Source organism: Periophthalmus magnuspinnatus, chromosome 19 (genome assembly GCF_009829125.3).
Source record: "Periophthalmus magnuspinnatus isolate fPerMag1 chromosome 19, fPerMag1.2.pri, whole genome shotgun sequence".
NCBI classification, from domain to species: Eukaryota; Metazoa; Chordata; class Actinopteri; order Gobiiformes; family Gobiidae; genus Periophthalmus; species Periophthalmus magnuspinnatus.
Window position 1 is genome coordinate 18,052,367 of NC_047144.1, and position 25,668 is coordinate 18,078,034.

General features: G+C 43.4%; 2 protein-coding genes across 2 annotated transcripts in view; one reads left to right on the plus strand and one right to left on the minus strand.

Annotated features, from left to right (window-relative positions):
- Positions 1 to 23,639, minus strand: part of LOC117386892 (neurotrypsin-like) — a 39,796-nt gene extending 16,157 nt beyond the window's left edge. The window contains exons 1-7 of the mRNA XM_033984267.2: positions 23,589 to 23,639; positions 15,301 to 15,343; positions 6,432 to 6,674; positions 5,834 to 5,969; positions 4,970 to 5,157; positions 3,507 to 3,654; positions 453 to 631 (exon numbers count right to left, since the gene is read on the minus strand). Of these exons, the coding sequence (XP_033840158.2) occupies positions 453 to 631; positions 3,507 to 3,654; positions 4,970 to 5,157; positions 5,834 to 5,969; positions 6,432 to 6,674; positions 15,301 to 15,343; positions 23,589 to 23,639 (988 nt within the window). The remainder of the gene's footprint in view (positions 1 to 452; positions 632 to 3,506; positions 3,655 to 4,969; positions 5,158 to 5,833; positions 5,970 to 6,431; positions 6,675 to 15,300; positions 15,344 to 23,588) is intronic.
- Positions 8,137 to 13,297, plus strand: LOC117387842 (nuclear factor 7, brain-like). Its single transcript, XM_033985438.2, has 3 exons — positions 8,137 to 8,238; positions 8,943 to 9,168; positions 10,019 to 13,297. Exons 2-3 carry the CDS (start codon positions 8,955 to 8,957, stop codon positions 11,080 to 11,082), a joined length of 1,278 nt encoding a protein of 425 aa, XP_033841329.1. The 5' UTR covers positions 8,137 to 8,238; positions 8,943 to 8,954; the 3' UTR covers positions 11,083 to 13,297.
- Positions 23,640 to 25,668: the final 2,029 nt, after the last annotated feature.

The following is a 25,668-nucleotide window of genomic DNA, read 5'->3' on the forward strand; positions in this document are numbered from 1 at the left end:
TTAGATGAGTGTAAGTAAACCTAGTGCATTAGCGTGTTAATGTGTTAGCATGTTAGCGGTGTCAGTGTGTTAGCTTGTACATCCAGGTGTGTTGGTTCTCATTGACTTTAACTGTGTCAAAGGAGGATGCTGCTGCTGCTTCACGCTCTGATGGTTTATTGATGAAGAGGCTGATAATAGAAACACTGTGAACTCTCCCTGTGTGTTTAACATGAGCCTGGACCAGAACTACAACCTCGGGTGCACGATTTCTCTGTTATTAATGTTCATATCTTGATTTACAGACACAAAAGTGAAATAAAAACCCGAGGATCATGTAGAGCGGGTGAATATGAACATTTAAGATCAAAATGACGAGTCTGACAGCAGCAGTTACAGAGAGAGGAGCTACAGATTTTCAGTAGAAAGTGAATTGGAGCCATTTATATATACAGTCTATGTGTAGGGAGTACCTGTATAGGGGCTGCAGGACACCCCGGCGTCCTCCATGTGGTCACAGTTGTGTTGTTCCCAGTCTCCACGGCGACACTGACCCAGGAAGAGCTCGTTCCCGGTGCATCTGACCGCGTCCAGGAGGATCGGCCCGGTTCCCTGCCCGAAATGCGCCCAGGACCAGGCCTTGGCCACACCGCTGAGGGAGAGGAGACAGAGGACGTGAGGAGAAGCGGTCCAAGCACATTAAAGACACACTACGGAACTTTTTGGAGATGTTTTTGCTTTACCCGAACCCTCCACAGTCCTGACCTTTATTTGCCCCGCCCACTTTTGTCTCTTAATGCTACTAAACTGCATTTTCGTTGCGGTGGCGCCCACGGCAACCCTCGAAATAAGGTGAATGGCATTAACTTGATATAGGTCAGATCTGTGGAGAGGCGCCCCGCTTACAGTAAGAATGCATGTTTTTTTCAAAGTAACAATAAAACAACTGTAATTAAGTAAATACAAAATAAATATGTTTAATGTCATACTGTGGAACATTTCAGGAACATTCAGGCCAAGTTACAGGTCAGCTCTGTGGAGAGGCGACCCTGCTGATCACAGTAAGGATGTATGTTTCCTTTAGCAATTAAAACAGCTATAATACCTGACAGATACGTTAAGAAGTAGAACATCCCCAGCAAAGCAAGAACATCTCCATGGAGACAAGCCGGTCGTGTAGCCTCCACCAGAAAAGTTACGTAATGTTCCTTTAAATCCGTTGATGTCCTGGAGATAAACCTGTGGTGGCATTTCACTTCCTCATTACAGCCTCCTCCATCTGAGCCTCTGAATTATAAATGAACAAAAACACAGAGCAACATCTGCGACACACAACTCAGGAAGTCACCTGTTTGTCGCTACGATTCCCACAATGCACCAGTGTCAGCTCCAGGCATCGCTCCCAATAATTGTGAGAGATGTTATTCCCAAACTCAACAATGGCAGAGTTTTAAAATGGAGCCGTACAAGCTGGTTTTAAGAAGAATAATCTGTTCTGAGTTAGCTCGTGATGCTAACCCAAAACGTAACGCAGAGACAAGATTGAAAAGACAATGCAGATGAAAATTAGCCTCTTTGCAAACACTAGCATATTATACAGTTATCGCGGGTCAATATGCACTGCCTGTGTGATTAAAGCCACATTACATAACTTTCTTGCCCAAAAATAGAGTCAAGTAAAGGTTTTTCATTATGGATGTTTTTATTGCATTAAAAAAAAAAAAAAAGAAAAGGAAGAAAAACATGTGTCCTTAGTCCGAGCAGTCTCGCATCTCCACAAACCTGACTCTGACATGGCCTGGAGAAGGGCCTGCTCCTGCTTGTTTCCATGGAGATGTTGTTTCTTTGGCTGTACTATTCCACAGTATGACATAAAATCTTATCTGCGTAAATTGAGAATGTTCCAAAGTATGGTTTTAACTGTTTCTATGGAATCACGCAGATGACTTTCCACCTCCAGAAAGTTCCAAACTATCACTTAAAAAATATATATATATATAAAAAAACATACTCGGAGTTTCTGTGTTAGTAAATAAATGAGTTAGATTAAAATGCTGCTTTTTTAAAGAGATTCTAATTTCATGATATGAGCCAAACGCAGCCAAACATACAAACCATCTGTGTCTGTAATTATAAATAGTTTTGTTGTGTTTTTGCTGATTTGAACCACAGATTGTGTGGATTAAGTGAGTGTGACGTCACCCACAGCGTTCAGCTCCAGTCAAATGAAGCTCATCGAGGCTACAGCAGTTATAGCGGCTAATTTGGAGCCCAGTTATGACCGCGAGTATCATAGCAACCAATGAGCCAATCTGGAGCGAGGCTGTTCAAGGTAACGCCCCTTCTCTCCATACATAGCAAATCTAACACTAATGGGAGCGACCTCGGGAAAAGAAGTCGCCTGATTTGTCTGTTATTAATGTTCATATCTTGATTTACAGACACAAAAGTGAAATAAATCCCCCAGGATGTAGAGCAGGTTAATACGAACATTTTAAGACCAAAATGATGAGTCTGACAGCAGCAGTTACAGAAAGAGGGGCCACAGTTTTTACATAGAAAGCGAATTGGAGCCAGTCAAAGTGCACCCATGATCACTTCCTGTTTGTATGATCACTTCCTGTTTGTATCACAAGGGCAGGTAAGTACAGTATGTTCATTTATATAAACAGTCTGTGGTTTGAATGAAGTGAATGAAAGAGCCAGGGCTGAAGTTTCGCTCCTCGTCACCTGCCTAAAACATAGACTCATTTTCATTCGTGACTTTTTAAAATTCCATAATTATTCTGATTCACAGCTATCACATTGGCTTTCTCATGGTCGGCACTCACATCGGTTCTCTCACGAATACAGGTTCCACATCGGCTCTCTTGTGGCTCCATATTGGCTCTCTCACGACTCCACATCGGCTCTCTCACGGCTCCACATCGGATCTCTCACGGCTCCACATCGGCTCTCTCACGGCTCCACATCGGCTCTCTCACGGCTCCACATCGGCTCTCTCACGTCTCCACATCGGCTCTCTCACGGCTCCACATCGGCTCTCTCACGGCTCCACATCGGCTCTCTCACGGCTCCACATCGACTCTCTCACAGCTCCACATGGCTCCACATCGGCTCTCTCACGGCTCCACATCGGCTCTTTTACAGCTCCACATCGACTCTTTTACGGCTCCACACGGGCTCTCTCTCTCAGGTGAAGTTTGCTGTTAAAGTTTTGCCCTTGAGGAGATGTTGATTTCTTTTTGTGCTTTTAAACAAACGGACGATGCCTCATGAATTATGAAACTGTGACTGGTTTATTCATGACAGAACAGCTCTGTTTATAGCTGCTGTTTTCATCTGCTGTGCCTGAATCTAACGCTCAGAAAAAACTTTAAGATGGAGGAACGCAAACAAAATGACACCAGAAAGTTTGGGTGAGTTTTGCAACAGGTTCTCATATTATTATTATTCCACCAGAAAAGCTCCACAGCGCAGCTTTAAACACACAGTTAAACAAATCTATCCAAAGATGAGTGAGGTACCTGAAGCCCAGCTGTCTGCAGACCACCTCCGCGTCCCGATCGTCCCATTGGTCGTCACAGATGGAACCCCACCTTCCTCCGTAAAACACCTCCACTCGTCCCTCAAAGTCCTCCTCTCCCCCCACCAGGCGAAGGGGAGGGCCGTCACCTGCAGGGGGCGCACACAGCTGCATCACACTGTGCCAGCTACCAATCACATTTCTGATATTCTGAACCCCTTGAGTTGTGATGAGGGGACATCGTCCACTATTTTGGCTTTTATGGAGCTCAAGTTCGCATTCATTTTTCTCATAAACTTTCCAAAAAAAATGATATTAAAAGTTCAAAAGCGTTGGGCTAATCAGCTCTATGGCGCTAACGACCACAAAACCTGTAATTGCATTTAAAATCTCTTTATAAACCATGTTATGGCTATTAGTTAGCACGTAGCTGGTTAGCCTCCGCAATGTCTTTGAACTATAAATATTTGAATTTTTTGAGAAGTCTGTGTGGAAAATGACTGTAAATGTACTTCTGGACCCAGAGCAGCATTACTGTCGAGTCCCCCCGGCTTTAAACATGCTTCTGGTCACCATAAAATAATGCCTAAGTTTGGAAAGGCCCCTATGCACAAAAAGACCTGTGTTAGAGCTCCCTCTGTTGACAGCAATAGGTACGGCTGTCATGCTAATATAACCATGTGTTTGTAGCAATCACGATTTTAGCCAAAAATTCGCCTCAGTTCAGCCTCAGTTCAGCCTCTAAAGTTGGATTTTTTTAGTTTATTTTTTAAGTCTATTTTTTTTATTTTATTTTAAGCTATTTATCTATTATCTTGTTTTATTGCATGTACCATTTTCCTTCTGTTCTTTAACTGTGCGGTGCAATATTAGAATTTCCCCACTGTGGGACTAATAAAGGCATATCTTATCTTATTTATGTAAAAACACAGCTCCAGGTACAGTGTGTTTTTAATGAGAGAACATTATAACACGATTAAACCTCAAACATTTTCCATATAGTGGCTTTAATCAACTTGGGGCATCGTGCGTTCTCCATCAAAACAAACATGGGGCTTTTATGTGACATGGACCGTTCTGTTTAAAGCCCCGTATTACTCTATTATGTTTAAAGTTCCCATATGGCACTGTTCTCTGATCTCTGCTCTAATGTTGTTTCGTCATCACAAACAGACCTGGAGTTGTGTTTTGTTTCATTCACACATGTTTAACACATAAACTCTTCACATTTAGGCTGAGTTCTTCTCTCAAACTGTAAACACTCTGTTCAAAACACAACTCCAGGTATGTTTTTGAAGAGGAAACAGCATTAGAACATGACTTAAAGCTCACAGGAGTCAGTTTTGTGTAATATAGCACCTTTAATAAAATAAAAGTGGAGCAAAACATGAAATACAAATATGAATGAGTTTATATAGTTTTGTTTTGGTTGTTGCTTATCCCGCTTCAGGACGTCCCACTGACCTTCAGGAGGGGCACAGATGACCCCAGCCTCGTTTCCGTGGCTACAGTCTCCGGTGACGAAGGTCCGGCTGCGGCAGGAGCTCACGCCGTCCTCGTCTCCGCGGCAACCGAGGCGCTCGAAATGGAACAGGCCTGAGCCGGACTCTGAGGAGGCGGAGTCAGAGCGCTGCAGGGCGGTGCCAATATCACTGCGACGAGAGGGATGAGGAAGGAACGGAGGGTTTAAAACACACAAGAAGTTATTTGGTTAGCCTCCCTATTGATACTTTGCAGCTGATGTCATTAACATTCTGTGCGGGGTGAAGCTAACTCAAGGCACTGCTCTGTCTGAAGCTGTTATTTAAGTTAGACTTTAATCTGAGCTGTTTTAATACAGATTAAAGTTCTGATTTAGCTGAACTCCAACAGATTTGTGCTGTTAAACAAGTCCCTCCCAAATCACATTACAGTCACAAGCTAGCATTAGCATTAGCATTAGCATTAGCCAACAGTTTTTGCTGAAAATCAAACTCCTAAAAAGAACCAATCACAGGCTCCTGAAAATGTGCTCTTTAAATCACTTTTGAATTTTTTTCTTGAGTTTTCAGATGATCCTAAAACTTATTTGGTAGTGTTTGCTAATGTGTGCATTGTGTCACCATGGTAACTGCTGAACATTAGGCCATAGACATACATGCAGTCCAGTGTGATGTCACTGCAAAGTATCAATAAATGTGATCAAAAGTGCCTAAAGGTCATGGTTTATCCAGCTGTGAGTGAGGATGTAGATGTAGTAGTAGGTAATAACTGTACTAAAGTAAAGTACATTTTTATCTGTATGTTTATGTCACTATAACTTCATTTTGAAAACACCGTGTTCCTTACCCGAGTCCCAGCTGTCTGCAGACCACACTGGCGTCTCTGTGTGTCCAGTGAGAGTCACACACTGCCCCCCACTGGCCGTTCAGATACACCTCCACGCGACCGCTGTGAGAGGAACCGCCCACCAAATGGACCGCTCCTAAAAATACAATAAGACATAATAATTAAACATTTTGAAGAGGTATTAAACTTGTCTTTGCATTGCGTTCTGAAGGTCATAAACATAAACATCATTGGTTGAGCGGTCAGATCCACTGACCCACAGGTTGGAGGTGTGATTCCATCTCCCACGGATGAATGCTGTCATTGTGTCCTTGGGCAAGACACTTAACCTCCCTCACTCCCAGTGTCTGTGTGCACTGGTGTATGAATGTGTGTGTGAATGGGTGAGTGGTTCCTTGATATAAAGCACTTTGAGCCTTGAAGTTGAGAAAACTCTATCGCAGTACTTCAGTCTCATTGTGGCAGTCGCAGTAGTACATTCTTGTCTTACCCTGGTGGCAGTCGCAGTACTTCAGTCTCGTCTTACCCTGGTGGCAGTCGCAGTACTTCAGTCTCGTCTTACCCTGGTGGCAGTCGCAGTACTTCAGTCTCGTCTTACCCTGGTGGCAGTCGCAGTAGGCCCAGCCGATGGCTCCAGAGTTCTGCCTGAAGAAGCACCAGGGGTTGGACTCTCGGTCGGGGTTCCTGCAGAAGCTGTGGTCCCCGAGCCCCCTCCCCGGGTACTGCATCACATAGTCAGGAAACTCCGTCCACTTCAGACAGGGGGCGCCGGAGTCCGTCTGCGACACGGTGCCATTGTAATACCCCAGCTCAGTGAAGCCCTCGGAACAGGACAAGGGCACTGCCAAAAAAAGGGTTTCAGGGTTATTGGAGGAAGTTAATCTGTCAAAGGGACACATTTTTGGAGTGAAAATGCGCTGCGACTCAGAGAGGAGGATTCTTAAGGAAATAAATAAAATAAAATATGGTTTGGGATGAGAACGGATTGAAACTGTGCCAAAAATTCATGCACGGGAACTGATATTTTGCAGCTGATGTCATCCATGTTCCCTGGGGGTGTGATGCTAACTGTAGGCACTGCTCTTTCTTTATTTCCTTAGTTCCTTAGAGTTGATCTGGCCCTTTATCGTCCTTCATGTCCTCCCAGGTGAGCTCTGAAGGGGTTAGCCACAAGAGCAGATCTCTGGGGCCGGACTAATGCTTTTCCTCTGCTTCATCTGTTTAAATCTGAAGAGGAGAGAAAGAAAGAATGAGGGGGCAGAGAGTGAGAGAGAGAAAGAGAAAGAGAGAGGGAGGGAGGGAGAGAGAGAAAGAGGGAGGGAGAGGGGGAGGGAGAGAGGACAGAATGAAGGAGGGAGAGAAAGGGAGAGAGAAGGGGGAAGAGGGGGAGGGAGAGATAAAGAGAGGGAGGAAGAGAGGGATGGAGAAAGACGGGGGAGAGGGAGAAGAGAGAGCAGAGGGAGGGAGGGAAGGAGAGACAGAGGGAGGGAAAGAGAGAGAGAGCAGAGTGAGGGAGGGAGAAAGAGGGAGAGAGAGGGAGAGAGGGAGTGAGAGAGGGAGGGGGAGAGAGGACGGGAGAGAAAGGGGAGGGAGAGAAAGAGGGATGGAGAAAGACGAGAGAGAGGGAGAAGAGAGAGCACAGAGAGGGAGGAGGTTGAAGGATGGAGAAAGAGGGGAGGGAAAGAGAGGGATAAGAGAGAGCAGAGAAAGAGGGAGGGAGAGAGAGAGAGCAGAGAGTGAGGGAGAGTGAGTAGCACTGCTGCCAGTAATAATGATACAGACAGGGAGAGGAGGGAGAGAGAGAGAGAGGGAGAGAGGAAGGGAGCAGGTGGAGGGATTGTGAAAAGAGAGGGCAGAGGAGAAAGGGATAGAGAAAAGAAAGAGCAGAGGGCCAGATGACAGGGGAGTTTTGAAAGTACGAAACTAGGACAGGAGCAACACACGATAGAGTCTGGCCTTAAAATGACAGGAGCCGAGGTAAAGGAGCACGGTGGAACTTTTCTGGGTTGCATAATGCCACCTGCTGTGCTCCATGGAGACCAGCTGCTCCATTAGATCTGTGGAGAGGCAAGCTCGCTCTGAGTAAGAATGCATGTCTGTAGAGGTATTTTTCTATATATAAAAGAACTTTGGAACATTCCCTGCAAAACAATAAAATGAAACAAGCAGGTGTTGGACAACATACTAGAAAATAAAATCAAAATATATGACATATGATATATATGATATATGGCTTTAAACTGCTGTAGTCACTTTGTTGTGTGATGTAATCTGGGAGGTGTGTCTGTCCCTTTAAGAGCGAAACAGGAAGAGTGAGTTTGACAATCTCGTCAGGCGGCTTCAAAGACGAATGAGACACGCCTGCCACAGACCGCAAAGAAAACACCTCCAAGTCGTCTGAACAGGTACATTTAAAAGTCTACTTATATTGTGGGATTTGTTTAGTTGGTGAGATTTCATTGTGTTAAAAAGCAGGAAGTAGAAGAACTGACAGTTGAAGCCAGTGGAGACAGGGCCTTTTCTACTTTACAGAGTTTAAAACTTTTACGAACTTTACAAACTCCACCTTCTTTTACTGTGGACTCTGTTTTTGTGTTATTTAAAGCTGTTCAGTCTGGCCTGATGAAACAAAACAAAGTAGAAGTATATTTTTGGCTTGTTGCGTCTGGGGGCGGAGCTTCCCTGGTAAATCCAGAATCATCTCTTTGTATTTTTCTACAAAAGGATTTCAGTCTGGTCTCCACTCCGTCTGTCGCATCCGCACTTAGCAACGCTGTCAATCAAACCTGTTGCTAAAGCTAGCTGGAGTGACCTCAGGAAAAGAAGGCGTCTGGTTTGTCTGTTATTAATGTTCATATCTTGATTTACAGACACAATAGTGAAATAAAAATTTAATACGAACGCTTTAAGACCGAAATGACGACGAATGAACGAAGGGCCACAGTTTTTACAAAGAAAGTGAATTGGTGGAAGATATAGCGCTTTATTATTAGATGCAAACACGGAGGTCTCATTTTTACTGGAAGTAGAGTCGTCACGATACTCACTTTTTTTTTCACAATATCTGCACTGGCCCAGACCTGTTCCTTTATGCCCTGCTTTTGTTTAGACTTGAGCAGAGATGGCATCGGCGCCCCCTCTGGTGTCGGAGGAGCAGCTGTTGTGCCCCATCTGTCTGGGGGTGTTTGTGCGGCCGGTGTCGACTCCCTGCGGACATAACTTCTGCATGGACTGCCTGTCGTCGTACTGGAACCACAGCTCTGAGTGTGTGTGCCCGGTGTGTAAGGAGAGCTACAGCCAGCGCCCACAGCTCAGGGTCAACACCTTCATCTCAGGTAAACGGGCACAGGGGCAAAACAATGAACGCACAATTGTTTACGCTCATTCTTATCTGTATTACAATAAAATCTGCATTTTTACAATATTCACATATTCACATATATTTACAATATATTTTAGTCCAGTGAGGTTCATCTGGTTCCATTAATACAAAAATGATCAGCCCCCATCTTTATTAAATATGACTGGCCTGTAGAATGTGGTGATGTAATCTGAAATCAATTCTTTGCAGTGACATCATGGCTGGGTGGAACTGCATGTATGTCTATGGCACTTTAGAATTTAAAGGGCCCATATGACTCTATTCTCTGATCTCTGTTCTAATGTTGTTTCATCATAACAAACAGACCTGGAGTTGTGTTTTGTTTCATTCACACATGTTTAACACAAACTCTGTATATTTAGGCTGAGTTTTTTTCTCAAACTGAAAACACTCTGTTCCACCTTGTGATGTCATCAAGTGGTAATACAGGAAGTGCTCCACAGTGTTTTAAACTCCACACACCATAACTAGAATCATCTGGAATTGTCAATCTCTACTGAACTAAAGATAAACGAAGCTGTTAACTTGAAAACTACCACTTCATGACATCACAGGGTGGAACAGAGCGTTTTCAGCTTTGGAGATGTAGACAGACTAATAATAAAGTGTTACTCAAACATGTGTGAATGAAACAAAACACAACTCCAGGTCTGTTTTTGAGGAGGGAACGGCATTAGACCATGGATTAAACCTCACTAGAGTTTTGTGCAATATAGGATCTTTAATGTGTTAGTGCAGTTTTTACGAAATTAAAAAAAATAATGTAACGTAAAACAGGTTAAAGTAAATGCATTTTCTCTCAGGTTTGTGCCAGAGCTTCATGAACCAGCCCTTCAGTGCAGGAGAGATACAGTCCAGAGGAATCGAAGCCAAAGTGTCCTCCATGATCCAAGAGAAGGCCAGAGACGCTGAGTCCATCAAACAAGCTCTGGCCCAGAGACAAGAACAGACCAACAACTTGACCAAAACCATGAAAGATTTAACTTCACTGGTCAAAAAGATGGAGGAAAAGCAGCAGCACGTGGGCCTGGAGGCTGAGAGAGTCCTTCAAGAAATCGAAAACGAGATTAAGGATCTTACAGAGGCTCAAAACGAACTCAAAGATGTGAATTTGAACCAAGACACTCAGTTTTTACAAAAGTTCTCACTAAATTCTGCTAAAAAACCCTTCGCTATCAACTTAAAGTCTGAGTCAGAAATGCAGCAGTTAAGAGCATCCTTAAGCACTGCTCTGTCTAGACTTCAAGTTCATTTAGACAACATGGGAGCAGGTTTTATATCTGACATCTCTGCTTTAAAACATGCCCAGAAATTCGCGATAGACGTGACTCTAGATCCACAAACGGCTCATCATCGTCTGACCCTCTCCCGTGATTTGAAACAAGTCAAATTCAATCCAAATGCTAATGCTAAAGCTAACATGTCTAGCAATCCAGCTAAGTTTGCGAAACACTTGGCTGTGCTCGGAAGGCAGGGAATCCAGTCCGGCAAGTTTTATTTTGAAGTTTCGGTTGGGGCCAAATCAGAGTGGCTTGTGGGAGTGGCTCTAGCGTCGGTGGAGAGGAAAGAAAAAATCCCACACGTTCCCGGGAGCGGAGTTTATGCCTTATATTTCCGAATGGGCTGCTTTGAGAGGTTTTGCCAGCCCAATGTTCAAATTCATCAAGGAAAAGTGGAAAAAGTTGGTGTTTTCATGAATTATGAGGAAAGGCAAGTCTCGTTTTATGATGTAAACGGAGCCAAACTGATCCACACGTTTGAGGACTGTGGGTTTGGTGCAAAGATACATCCTTATTTTAACCCATGTGACAATGAGCTTGGGAATAACCTCACGCCATTGATCATCTCTCCTGTCAGTCAAAAGTGAAAGTTTTATGAAAATGTTTATTTGTTTTTACTGCTGCTCAGAACATAAAATTATAAATCGAACTTTCTGTAATATTCAGATTATGATATTTCTCCACTGTGGGACTTTTGTTTAAATGAAGAAAAATAATTAAAGCCGTTTTATGAGTTAATGATTCACTCTCCAAAAATGGCAGCACCTTGCACGCTGAGAAGAATCAGGGAGATTTAAGACAGAATTTATATCAAATCAGCTGTTGTTGTTTTTTCCAAAGATGGGCATTATGGGAAATCGACTTTTTGGAGCTTTCTACCATATTACAACAAAACAAAAGCATCAAACATCAGATGTCGTCCACGCATGTTTGAATAATCTTGCCATCTCTCCCAGACTCCATTGAAACCCTCCTTACGCTTAGCAGTACAAGTCTGTACGAGGCTCCGCCCACTAGCCTACGTCTCCCACACGACAATTCTCCATAAATATACAAAAACATGATACAAAACTGTACACGGCAACTCGACAAACCTGATGTGACGTGCAGTCGTTTCATTAGTGGGATGCAGCTGATTGTGTTGTGATGGTGCTCTGAAGGGGGAGTGACTTAGCACATAGGAAAAAGGGAGGGGAGACTCAGAGCGTCAAAAACAAAAGCGAAACTTAAAAAAACATGTTAATAAGTTGTTTTTGGACGAATATAGCGTTTTGAAAACAATAAAAGGGAACATGGTGAACTAATTATGTTATGTGTTACAGTTAATACCCCACAGAAATCAAATACCCCCTCTTAAATACCCCACTTAAGTAAATACCCCCTCTTTAATACCCCACAGAAATAAATACTCCATCTTTGACAAACTCAGAAACTTAGCACAGATAATAATGAATAATTAATGAAGTGAATGACGTGACCTTTGTATTGGTTGAGTTTCTGAGCTGTTCTGTCGGCTTTAAATCGAAGCGCTGTCTCTTTAAGAGGCTGAGTCATGATAAAAAGTTATATCTGTGTTTGCGCAGAAACTCACTTCTCAGGTCGACTTCAACAAACTAAAGTATTAAACTCGAGAGGTGCGAGGATGTGGGGGATACTGGAGCTGTACATATGAAGAGCACTGTTGGTCAGAGGAGAGTGAGTCTCCTCAAACAGGAGGCTCTTTAAAACGCACATACAAATACTCATGGACCATATCAGTACAGAAACCACAGTGTCTCTATCGCTGTCTCCCCACATTTCGTCTCTCGATCTCTCACTTCTCCACAACCCACAGACTCACTGCCACACACTGCTCCAACTATTACCACCACATCACCACTCTATCGCCATGGGAACGCTCTGCAGCCTCCCAGCTCCCATAATCCCTTTCACCAGCACAATGAGTATTTGACACGCTTCACTGTTGGGGGGGGGCGGACCGGGGGGGAGGGGCAGCTGGCGGCGTTTTGCATGAACCTCAGATACTGTAAGGACAAAATGTAAACGGATCAAAGAAAGTACAGCTACAGGAGACAGGAAATAATATTTTTATTTTAATTTTTTTGAGGAAACGCGAAAAAAATGTAGATTGGATTAAACGTCACTGTCACTAATTATTTACAGGTCCCTGAATATGACATTTTTATGAATATACAGTCAAAGTGAAGCCGCTGGATGATCTCCTGATCCTGAGCTTTACTTATTTACTTACTTTACTTACACTTTTTATGAATGAGTCACTGAGCTGTTTCCTCTTTTAAAGTAACTAACAGTAATCAGTACTCAGATTACTTTTGAAATGAAATAATCAGATTAGTTTTGCAGTGATCTGACTGACACTGATCATAAAATATACAGTACATGTAATGATTTGTGTTTGTCATTAGTGTAGAAATCTGTTTGTATTTGACTTCTCACTGCCCCCTTGTGGCCGGAGTGTATCAAAGATGAATTTAAAATTATATGTGTGTGTTTGTGTTTTATTTTGGTCTGTGTCTTTAAAGCTTTTTACAAACAACAACAGACGACAAAAGATTATATCGCACACACAATCACTCTGAGCCAAAGTTCAGTTTTAAAATTAGAAACTGAAGTCATTCTCAGGTCTGATTTCAGTATTTCAAAATGTATAAATGTATAAATGGAAGTATTTTTAAGTATAAATATATAAACTGAAGTATTTGAGTCAAACCCACAGTAATAATTTAAACCTGGATATTATTTATTTGAGCTTTTATTCTTAAATAAAATCATTTTCAATTTTCACTGACCTGATCCCTGACTCTGACCCGACTCACTTAAACTGACTCTGTTTGATAAACGAGGTGATAACAGCCGTTTAAAGGGCTCATTTATCAGGGTGAGGGATGGAGCAGAGCCCCCTCTTCCTTCTCCTCCTCCTCTCTCTCCTTCACCTCATCTCTCCCTCCCCACTGCAAACCCCCCTCTTCTTCGTCCTCTTCCTCTAACCTTTTCATCTCTCCCCTCCTCTCTCCTCTTCCTCTTTTACCGTTTTCATCTTTCCTCTTCCTCCCCTCCTGCTCTCTTCTTCCTCCTCCTCTATCATTTTCATCTCTCCTCTCCCTCTAGTGTTTTCATCTCACTCTTCCCTCCTCCTCTACCGTTTCCATCTCTCTTCTTCCTCCTCCTCCTCTCCTTCCTCTACCATTTTCATCTCTTCTCTTCCTCCTCTACTGTTTTCATCTCTTTCTCATCTCCCTCCCCTCCAACTTCTCTCTCCTCTTCCTCCTCTCTCCTCTTGCTCCTCTACCTCCACTCTTCCTCTCCCTCCTCTACCGTTTTCACCTCTCCTCTTCCTCCTCCTCATATCCATCCCCCCCTCCTCCTCTCTCCTCTGTTCTTCTCTCTCCTCTCCCTCCTCTACTGTTTTTATTTATCCTTTCTCCCCTCCTCCTCTCTTCTTCCTTCTCCTCCTCTACCACTGTCATCTCTCCTCTTCCTCCTCTATCATTTTCATTGCTCCTCTTCCTTCTTCTCTCTCCTCTCCCTCCTCTACCATTTTCCTCTCTCTTCTTCCACCTCTCCCTCTTCTACCGTTTTCACCTCCCCTCCTCCTCTCCCTCTCTCCTTTGTTATCACTTTGGGGTAGGCCTGGTGAACGGCCAGGTCCGCAGGGGAAGCAGACAGTGTGAGTTTATTGGTGGGAGACAGGAGCGTTCAGGGTCTGGAGAAAATGCGGGACAGTCTTTATTATGTCATGGTAAAAGAAAAGAAAGAAATGTGATTAGAAACAGAGGAGACAGGGAGGAATGGAGGAGGTGAAGAATCTCAGGCTCTTGTTCTCGAGTGATGGAAGGATGTAGTGTAAGACTGACAGGTGATTGACAGCACCTGCAGGGAGTGGTTTAGTCCTGCTTTTGTCCCAGTTTAGTCCTGGTTTAGTCTTGATTTAGTCTTGGTTTAGTCTTGGTTTAGTCTTGGTTTAGTCTTGGTTTAGTCCTGGTTTAGTCTTGGTTTAGTCTTGGTTTAGTCCCGGTTTAGTCCCAATTTAGTCTTGGCTTAATCCCGGTTTAGTCTTGATTTAGTCCTGGTTTAGTCCTGGTTTAGTCTTGCTTTAGTTCCGGTTTAGTCTTGGTTTAGTCCGGGTTTAGTCTTGGTTTAGTCCAGGTTTAGACCCAGTTTAGTCTTGGTTTAGTCCTGGTTTAGTCTTGGTTTAGTCCCGGTTTAGTCTTGGTTTAGTCTTGGTTTAGTCCTGGTTTAGTCCCGGTTTAGTCCTAGTTTAGTCTTGGTTGAGTCCTGGTTTAGTCTTGGTTCAGTTCTGGTTTAGTCCTGGTTGAGCCTTGGTTTAGTCCTGGCTTAATCCCGGTTTAGTCTTGGTTTAGTCCTGGTTTAGTCCCGGTTTAGATCTCTTTTCCCACCCTCAAATCAGGTCATGGGTAATGACCAAAAGAGGATCGTGTGTTAAAATGAGTTTCCTCAGACCAACCTCTTAAAACTCCACCCACAACCACATTTCAAATAGGCGGAGTCTGGATGTAGAAGGAACAGTGCGATCGGGTTAACTGGTATTCACACTTCAATCAAAGTGTTTGTAATCAGAAACACCCGGCTGTAATCAGGGCAGTCCTGTGTGATGTCACATAGTACTTGAAATTGCTTGTTCTGACTTGTTTTTGACCTGAAAGCTGCAAATGTTCCTAGTTTGCTCGGAAGTCGTCAAAAATGATTGCAGGCAACGAAGCAGATAATGATTTAAAGACCACAGACACAGTTCAGTATCAGAAACATGGACTTGTTTATCTTACCTGAGTTCTGCACTTCATTCAGGTAACTGTCGTCTGCCACCACCTGCACAAACACACACACACACACACAGATGGTTAATATCACAGCAGTTCACAGTACAGTTCCCCGACGCCCAAACTGAAGCTCTGCGTTTAAGTATTGAGCGGGGAAAACACAGGCGCTTTATAGAGAGAATGAAGGACCAGCTACAAAACTCAGAATATGGGGAATAATTATGTTTAATGTCCAAACCAGCTGGAAAAATGCACCGAGAGTCAAACAGTAAACTGCTGCTTTTACTAATGTGTAAAAATAGGCTCTAGAAACAGCAGAGTGAAAACCTGCGCCGAGACGCCCACTGCTCCAGACAGGTTCAACCACAGACTGTGTAAAGAAGTGGACTAAGTGAGTGTGACGTCACCCGCGGCGTTCGGCTCCAGTCAAATGAAGCTCGTCGAGGCTAGAGCAGTTATATCGGCCAATCTGGAGCCCAGTTCTATATTTGGAAATCCAACTGGGAGTATCATAGCAACCAAAGAGCCAATCCAGAGCGAGACTATTGAAGGTAACGTCCATTTCTGCCCGCGCCACTGGTTTAACGCTGTCAATCAAACCTGATGCTAACGCTAACAGGAGCAACCTCGGGAAAGAAGGCGCCTGATTTGTCTGTTATTAATGTTCATCTTGTGATTTACAGACACAAAAGTGAAATAAAAACCCCAGGATCATGTAGAGCAGGTTAATACGAACATTTTAAGGTTTAACGCAGTGACACTGAAGAATGGGTCAAATGCAGAGGACGGGAACATTAAAGTGAACCTTAACCTTCAAACACACTGGACACACAAATCTGAGAAAATGGATGGACCAATTCTCTTATCGACTCCTTCCTGTGATATTAAAAAATTCATAAACTCATGAGAATCCATTTTGTACTGATCCCATCGCTGTTTTTCGGCTCCACCCACTGAAGAACTGGCCCAATCCCAGAGCAGCGGGGACGATGCGATCCTTTTTGTCCAAGCCCAATGAAAACACGAGTGTAATCTTATGGTGCAGCGTTGTCTACTTGTCGACTTGTTCTACTGTTGTGATGCTTCGACCAATCAGATTTAAGTATTTGTCTGAAGGTCCCGCCTTTTCCCGGTTGCTTTCAGCGAGAGAGATCCCAGATGGATAATGTGCAGAGCTCCACTCAAGACCAAAACACACGAGTAAGAGCCAAATGGACGACACTGTAACTGTTTGGAGCTACTGGAGATACTCGGATTTCAAACTATATTTCGACATTAAAGAATAGACTTGATACTTGACACCGATACCACGACGATGATGATAAAAACACTCTTTCTTTAGACAAATGCTCCATGCCATGTGTGTATACTTGTCTATGTGTCTTATACTTGTGAAAGGTACAGCTCAACATCATTATAAACATATTCAAGACAGGTTCATTTCTGTCTTGTGAAATAAAAACCCCAGGATCATGTAGAGCGGGTTAATACGAACATTTTAAGACCAAAATGACGAGTCTGACAGCAGCAGTTACAGAGAGAGGGGCCGCAGTTTTTCAATAGAATGTGAATTGAAGCCAGAGCCGATGGAGCCAGAAGCGCGCCCATGATCACTTCCTGTTTTGTACGCGACGGCTAGCAGGTTAGCTACGTCCATTTATATATACAGTCTATGGACACTTCACTATCACTAGCTGTCACTTGATTTTCCACCTCCTTGTTCATGACGATATTGCTACATGCTAACGCTAATTTCAAAACATAATACATTTCCCAGTGTCCTCAGCTGTTCTGTGTTTGCACCTGCTCCTCTATGTGTGTGCGTATGTTTATATCGCACTGGGCTCAGCTGCGATGCGCCTGATACGATTAGCATGCTAATGTAGCCGTGTTATGATCTGAACGCACAAATCGCCGGGCGTGTTTGAAACCAGAGGTCACCTGTTCTCGCTCTGAGGTCGTCACACGAGAAGCAACAGCCTTTGGAGACGAGGAGTTACATTTTTATCATGATTCTGTTTTTAAATCTTTAGCGTTTTTGTTAGGATCATTAACAAGAACATCATGACTTCCTCAGACTAAGCAAAAAATTAGATATTATTATTATTTCTTTGGCTGAAATGTTCCACAGTATGACATTAAACTTACCTATCTAGCGTTTATTTCATTACATGGTCCTAAGGATAGGCGACGTCATAAGGTCAAGTTACAGGTCAGATCACTGGAAACTCGAGGCTAACGCTATAAATGCATGTTTTTCGAGATGTTTCATAGCAATAAAAACACCTCATTTAATGCCATACTGAGGAACATTCCAGGCAAAACAAAGCTCACACAATAACTCTAAAGCAGCACGATCCCAGTAAACTCTTTTGTAAATGGCTCAAATAATAAAAATGTAAAACTTTAAACAAATAAACATCAGAACTTAGAGCATTTCTGAGGATGACCAGTAGGTGGCGTGACGAGCACCTGGCCACATTAAAGAGGAAAAGAGAGACTCGGATCGACACGGAGACAAGCTCACGTTTCAAACTTTGATACAGGCCCAAAACAAACAGAAAAAAGAAGTGGTATAGACTAACAGAAAAGTTCCATAGTGCAACTTTATTTCAATCAAACTCCCTGCTGCAGTTTGATCCTGGATGAGGCCAGTTTGTCCAAAGCATCCAGAGGTGAAAGCGTTTGAATTTAGACCCTGGTCGCGTCCCGTACTAAACCAGGAAGTGACCTCATCCGTGACATTGTTGTTTTGCTGAGTCAAGAAACCTTTGGCTCTATTCTCTGGTTACATTATGTTTGACTTTGAGGCTCGTTCAGTTAAAGCCGGACTCTCGCCCCTGGACCGCCGTCACAGACTCTCCCCCCGGACCTCCCCCCGGACCTCCCCCCGGACCTCACCCCGGACCTCACCCGCAGACTCTTTATTTTTATAGAATGTATTTTAAAATGTCATTTACTTCACAGACGCAGGGACCAAACAGCCGAGCTCACACTGAAGACATGACATATTTACGTCTGAAACTTTACAGTGACGTCAACTGCACGCATTGGCAAACGCTGCTAAAAGCTTTAAGATGAGCTTCAGACAGAGCAGTGCCTTCAGTTAGCAGGTTAGGCTGCGTTTACGTGAAAAACATTCTGAAGGATCTTTGACTTAGATTCAGGTGTAGGTCAAAAAGAATTATGATGGTAGAATAGTCTGTGTGCTCTCTCTATGTTACAGCCAAAGAAACAACGCTTCCATGGAAACAAGCCGGACAAATAAGAGTCAGGTTTGTGGAAATGCAAGCCCGCTCAAAGTAAGGACTAGTATTGTCAAAAGTATCAAAAATCAGACACTAGAACTTGTATCAAAACTAAATCCTCATCACATTGTCTAAAAGAAAGAGTGTTTTTATCATCATCGCGATATTGGAGTCAGTTTTGAGTATCAGATTCTATTCAATAGCATTTGCACTATATTACGTGGTTAGCTAGTGTGGTTTCTCTGATATATTTTATTAAATGTACTAAAAAAAAGAATTTAAAAAAATGACCCTGTTTGTCTTTGTCCTGGAAACAGGCCCCAGCTGATAAAAGCCACAGCGTCCAGTGTCTGAGATGCCAGGTCAGTTCTGTGTAAGACTGTACTGTCCTGATGAACAGAGAATTAGATTGTTTTTACTGTTTATTTATTTTTATTATTTTGTTTTATTTTTTATTTGTTTGTATTATTTTGTTTATTTTTATTAATTCATTTATTTATTTATTTTTTTTAATTTGTATTATTTTGTTTATTTTTATTTATACATTTTTTATTTATTGATCATTAAATGTAGAATGTAAAAGGGAACATTCAGACGCGCTATAAGAGCTACAGTTTTGGATCCAGACTCACACTTCTTCAATACAAAGATGTAAGTCTTGTCACCGGTGAATCTCCCAGAGTTAAGATGGGTGTGATTGACAGGTGGATTAGCCAATCAGAGACACGCCTGGTCCAATTGTATCAAAACAAATATGGCTGCTTACGAGGAGAACAAAAAATCACCAGGGACTGAAAAACATGGAGGATTTCTGCAGAACCAGTGAGCGAAGCTAAATTCATCTGAAGTGAGGGAAATGTCAGTTTGTGATCAATGAGCTCCCGCGTTTCACATGTGTCACTGAAATAAACAAATCTGATTGATTCATGTTTAGTTCTGACTTGAGACGTGACGGAGGATGAGAGACCAGACTGATATTAATCTGTACAACATACAGAGAGATCAGTCTGGATTTGACACTTAAATGTTCTCGTAGGGAAATGTGTCCTCTGCATTTGACCCATCGTTCAGTGCCGCTTAAGTGGACCTCAGGGAAAGAAGGCGCCTGATTTGTCTGATATTAATGTTCATATCTTGATTTACAGACACAAAAATGAAATAAAAAAATGATGATCATGTAGAGCGGGTCAATACGAACATTTTAAGACCAAAATGACGAGTCTGACAGCAGCAGTCACAGAGAGAGGGGCCATGTTTTTTACAGAGAAAGTGAATTCGAGCCAGAGTCGGTGGAGAGGGAAGTGCGTCCATGATCACTTCCTGTTTGGAACGCGGCGGCTAACAGATTAGCTACGTCCATTTATATAAACAGAGTACGGTCTTGTTACAATTTTCTTTCTTCTCCAAACAGTTCTTCATCTAAATATCTGTCTCATTTGGTCTAAAGTCGTACAGATGTATAAACGGGCTCCCTCTCTTTCTCCCCCTTCACACTCTCTCTCTCCCCCTCTTACTCCCTCTCTCTTTCCCTGTCATTTTCTCTCTTCTTCTCTCTTCTCTCCCAATCTCCTCTCTCTTTCTCATTCTTTCTCTCCTTCTCTTTCCCTCTTTCCTTCTCTCTCCCTTTCTCTCCTCTCTTTCCCTCTTTCTCTCCTTCTCTCTGTCCTTCTCTCTCTCCCTCTCTCGCTCTCTTCTCCAAACAGTTCTTCATCTAAATATCTGTCTCATATCTGTCTAAAGTCGTACAGATGTATAAATGTGCTTGTGTCTCTGCGTTGTGTCTCTGCGTTGCGTCTCTGTGTTGTGTCTCTGCGTTGCGTCTCTGTGTTGCGTCTCTGTGTTGTGTCTCTGCGTCGCGTCTCTCTGTTGTGTCTCTGTGTTGTGTCTCTGTGTTGTGTCTCTGTGTTGTGTCTCTGTGTTGTGTCTCTGTGTTGTGTCTCTGTGTTGCGTCTCTCTGTTGCGTCTCTGTGTTGTGTCTCTGTGTTGTGTCTCTGCGTTGCGTCTCTGCGTTGTGTCTCTGCGTTGTGTCTCTGCGTCGTGTCTCTGTGTTGCGTCTCTGTGTTGTGTCTCTGCGTCGCGTCTCTCTGTTGTGTCTCTGTGTTGTGTCTCTCTGTTGCGTCTCTATGTTGTGTCTTTGTGTTGTGTCTCTGCGTTGTGTCTCTGCGTTGTGTCTCTGCGTTGTGTCTCTGTGTTGCGTCTCTGCGTTGTGTCTCTGTGTTGTGTCTCTGTGTTGCATCTCTGCGTTGTGTCTCTGTGTTGCGTCTCTGTGTTGCGTCTCTGCGTTGTGTCTCTGTGTTGTGTCTCTGCGTTGTGTCTGTGTTGTGTCTCTGCGTTGTGTCTCTGTGTTGCGTCTCTGCGTTGCGTCTCTGCGTTGTGTCTCTGCGTTGCGTCTCTGTGTTGCGTCTCTGCGTTGTGTCTCTGTGTTGTGTCTCTGTGTTGCGTCTCTCTGTTGTGTCTCTGCGTTGTGTCTCTGCGTTGTGTCTCTGCGTTGTGTCTCTGTGTTGCGTCTCTGCGTTGCGTCTCTGCGTTGTGTCTCTGTGTTGCATCTCTCTGTTGTGTCTCTGTGTTGCGTCTCGCTGTTGTGTCTCTCTGTTGTGTCTCTGCGTTGTGTCTCTGTGTTGTGTCTCTGTGTTGCGTCTCGCTGTTGTGTCTCTCTGTTGTGTCTCTGCGTTGTGTCTCTGTGTTGTGTCTCTGTGTTGCGTCTCTCTGTTGTGTCTCTCTGTTGTGTCTCTGCGTTGTGTCTCTGCGTTGTGTCTCTGCGTTGTGTCTCTGTCTCCTCTCTCACTGCCTTCTCTCTCTTTGGGTTTAATAGAATCCGCTCGGTGCTGTTCTGATCATAACTTCCACAGACCTCCCGTGCAGCGGACCAAACCGGGGCCGTATGTTCTCACACGCGTTTGATCACTTCATATTAATCAGTTATTACTCAATTATCAGTGAGGCAAAACGAACATTCATTTAATTAACGAAAAAAACAAAATACTGTGATAATCGATAATACTGAAACTACTGTGGACATAGTGATTAAAGGGACGTGTTGAAGTGGACATAGTGATTAAAGGGACGGGCTGAGCGGTTCTTTGCTCCTTGTTCTCCAGTTTATGGCCGATAAATGCAGATATTCGCATGTAAACAAGTGCTGTATTTCTACTAGACACGGGACAATATTGAAATTTTGTGTGACAATTATCAAGGCCAAAAAAATTGCGATTAACGATTATATCACGATAATTATTAAAGTTGTTATGGATATTACTAATTATAACTTTAATACTATGAATGAGTTCCATGTTTAAACAACTGTTATAGCCTTGTATTTTGTTATCATTGAAAAAAACTACGATTTATCAGAAAATTTTACGGATGTTCAGGGCCGTCAACTCAAATTTTGGGGCCCTGGACAATAAACGTCACGTGGGCCCCCGTCTAATACAAATTAATAGGAAGAGGGTCCAATTCTGGTCGTTTTTTTCTGCACATTCAGGTGATGTAATGGCGATTTTCTTAGTTGATGGTTATCACGATGTATAAAATGTCCCACAAACGATTAGTCAACCCGTTTATTGTTCCATCTTTAATTTCTACTGGGTGTTAAAAACCTTAGTAACATTCACAATTCTGTTTTATCTAAATCTCCAGTGATGAGAAGTAACGAAAATATGTACTCTGAACACTTACTTTGAGTAACTGTATTCTGGTACTTTTCCTCTTTCACTTGGTGGTTTTCAGAGTACAGTTACTACAATCAAAGGAATACACACAACACATGCATAAAATGAACCCTGTGTGTTTTTTCATGGGACGACGCTGCAAATTAGTCTTGGCTTTAAATGCTGTAGTAAAAAACACGTCTCATGTACAGACTTGTCTCTACAAAAACACCCTTAAATAAAAATACTGGCTCAAACTGCTTGGGATCAATGAGAAAAATGTAAAACACTGGTGGCGAGGAGGAGGAGATTTGAACCTCTTTGATCAGTGAAACAAACATAAAACTGTTTTAATCCTGTGTTTATTTTTTACTCTAGAATTTAAATACAACTCTGTGTAAAAGTATTCAGAACACAGGACTCTGATTGGACCCTGTGTCAAGATACAGTCCCCTGATTGGACCGTGTGTCAGGATACAGTCCTCTGATTGGACCGTGTGTCAGGATACAGTCCTCTGATTGGACCATGTGTCAGGTGCTTTACAAAATACATTTTAATTTGTGTATTCCGTATTCTTCCCATATGGAATACAAAAATACAAAGATACAAAACTCTGATTGGACAGATTGGACCGTGTGTCAGGATACATTTCCCTGATTGGACCAACCATGTGTCAGGTGCTTTACAAAATACATTTTAATTTGCATATTCCGTATTCTTCCCATCACTGTACAGCCACATCATAACACCGCACATTAGCCTACCTTATCCTTGTATTTCACGTATACTCTTTAAAGTAACCTATATGCACGTGCACAGTGTGACCTACTGACGTGAAAACCTGATTCTGAAGCCTCCTCTCCTCAAATGCGTAAAAATACCAAAACTGACCGAGATCTTTGACGCTATTCCACGTGTTATTTTGCACCTGGCGCTGTTTCGGTGCACAATAACACTCACTGCCTATAGAGAAACACACAGGAGCTGTTATGAGGCACCTGCTGTAGCCACCGCGCGCTCCCCTGCCTCTCTGCTCTTGGCTTTGACTGAGTGGGTTTGACAGTGTCCATCCGGGCGTGTGGTGTCCATCCCCGAACAACCAGCGGGCAAAAGCTCCAATCACGCCCCTTTCGTCATGACACCCCACACCAAGAGGGACCAGAGTGGGGTACAGGGGGTGACCAGGACCAACGGAGCGAAGCTTGTAACCGACCTGGACACTGGCGAGTAATTGGCTCACTGCGTTTGTGATCGGATCCTTTTACGCACAAGCAACGTGGACTTACCCCTCCCCGCGAACGCGCCAGCAAAAACACCTACATTTAAATGATATATAGGTCAATAATAGGTAAGAAACAGGCGGTACACGTTCAGTAGGTTACGCACGGGTCTTACCTCCGCCAGCAGCGGCATCCACAGGCACACGCTCCCGAACAAAAGCAACATTTCCCGGCTGCAGTGAGGCGTCCCTCCCGCCCGAAGCTGGTTCCGTCAGAGTCCCACCGCTCCCATGTTCTGGTGCCTGAAAGCGGGTGGGGGTGCTGAGGCAGTCCGCTGAGCTCCGTGTGCGCTGCTCAAGGAGGAGAGAGAAAGAGAAAGAGGAGGAGGAGGAGGAGGAGGTGGGAGGAGGATGGAGAGAAGGAGGGATAAAAGGGTGCGGCACGAAAAAAACAGCGACATAAACCAATCCTGAAACTGTTGAGGTTTGCAAAACGACCCCCCTATCTCTCCTTCTCTCTCTCTCTCTCGCTCGCCTCTTTTCGTTCACTCCCTCTCTTTCTCCCCCTTCACCCCCCCCCCCACTTCTTACTCCCTCTTTCAATCACAGGTTCACTCCCTCTCTCCGTTTCTCTTTGCGTCTGTCCTTTTCACTCTCTCCTCTCTTTCTCTCCTTCTCTTTCCCTCCTTTCTCTCTGCCCCTCTCCCCTTCTCTCTCTCATTCTCTCCTTCGCTCTATCTGTCCTTCTCTCTTTCCCTCCTCTCTCTCTTCTCGCTTCTCTCTCTCATTCTCTCCCTCTCTCTTCTCCCTTTCTCTCTCACATTCCCTCTCCTTCTCTCTCTAACCTTCTCTTTCCCTCACTCCTTTTCTTTCTCTTTCCATCATTCTCTCCTCTCTCTCCCTTCTCTCTTTCTCCTTCTCTATCTCTCTCTTCTCTCCCTTTCTCTCTCTCTTTCTCTGTCCCTTTCTTCTTCTCTCCTGCTCTCTCTTCTCTCTGTTTCTCTCTGTTTCTCTCTTTCCCTCTCTCTTCCTCTCCTTCTCTATCTCTCTCTTCCCTCCATTTCTCTCTCTACCCTCTCTTTCTCTCTCCCTTTCTTCTTCTCTCCCTCTCTTTCCCTCTTTCTTCCTCTCATTCTCTCTTTCTCCTTCACTATCTCTCTCTTCTCTCCCTTTCTCTCTTCCCTCTCTTTCTCTCTCTCCCTTTCTTCTTTGCTCCCTCTATCTTTCTCTCCCTCTCTCTTCCCTCTCTCTTCCTCCCCTTCTCTCTTTCTCTATCTCTCTTCTCTCCCTTTCTCTCTTCACTTTCTCTTCTTCTCTCCCTTTCTTCTTCTCTTCCTCTCCTTCTCTCTTTCTCCTTCTCTATCTCTCTCTTCTCTCCCTTTTCACTCTCTTCACTCTTTCTCTTCTTCTCTCCCTTTCTTCTTCTCTCCCTCTCTCTCTCTCTCTCCTTCTCTCTTTCCCTCTCTCTTCCTCTCATTCTCCCTTTCTTCTTCTCTCCCTCTCTTTCTCTACTTCTCTCTCTTTCTTCTTCTCTCTCTCTCTCTTCTCTCCATCTCTCTCTTCACTCTCTTTCTCTACTTCTCTCTTTCTCTCCTTCTCTTTCCCTCTCTCTTCCTCTCATTCTCCCTCTCTCTCTTCTCTCTCTTTCTCTACTTCTCTCTCTTTCTTCTTCTCTCTCTCTCTTCTCTCCATCTCTCTCTTCACTCTCTTTCTCTACTTCTCTCTTTCTCTCCTTCTCTCTTTCCCTCTCTCTTCCTCTCATTCTCCCTCTCTCTCTTCTCTCTCTTTCTCTACTTCTCTCTCTTTCTTCTTCTCTCTCTCTCTCTTCTCTCCCTCTCTCCATTTCTCTCTTTCTAAATGTTTTTGTATAAATGAATGGTGTTTGGTCTTAAATGTGAAGAGGCTGAAAACATAATAAGGTTTTATATCTTCTGTTTACATTTTTATAAACATTTTACTCACTAAATATTTTTATAGTTTTTTTTTTATTTTAAGACTTTATATCTGCTGTTTGTGTCTCTGTGAACATCTGACTCACTAAATGTTTCTGTTGTTTTTATTTATAGATTTAAAATGATGAGTTGTTGATCCAAACCCTGTGTTTACGTCACAGTTCGAGCTCTGTTTTGTTTAAAGCCTCATGTGACTAACCCTGTTTGTGGGCGGAGCTACTTTAAACATGTGACTAACCCTGTTTGTGGGCGGAGCTACTTTAAACATGTGACTAACCCTGTTTGTGGGCGGAGCTACTTTAAA

Excerpts from the sequence above, each read along its gene's own strand:
- LOC117387842 (XM_033985438.2), top strand. The coding sequence starts at position 8,955 with ATGGCATCGGCGCCCCCTCTGGTGTCGGAGGAGCAGCTGTTGTGCCCC. Across the intron at positions 9,169-10,018 it reads GGTCAACACCTTCATCTCAG|GTTTGTGCCAGAGCTTCATG; the intron begins GTAAACGGGCAC and ends ATTTTCTCTCAG.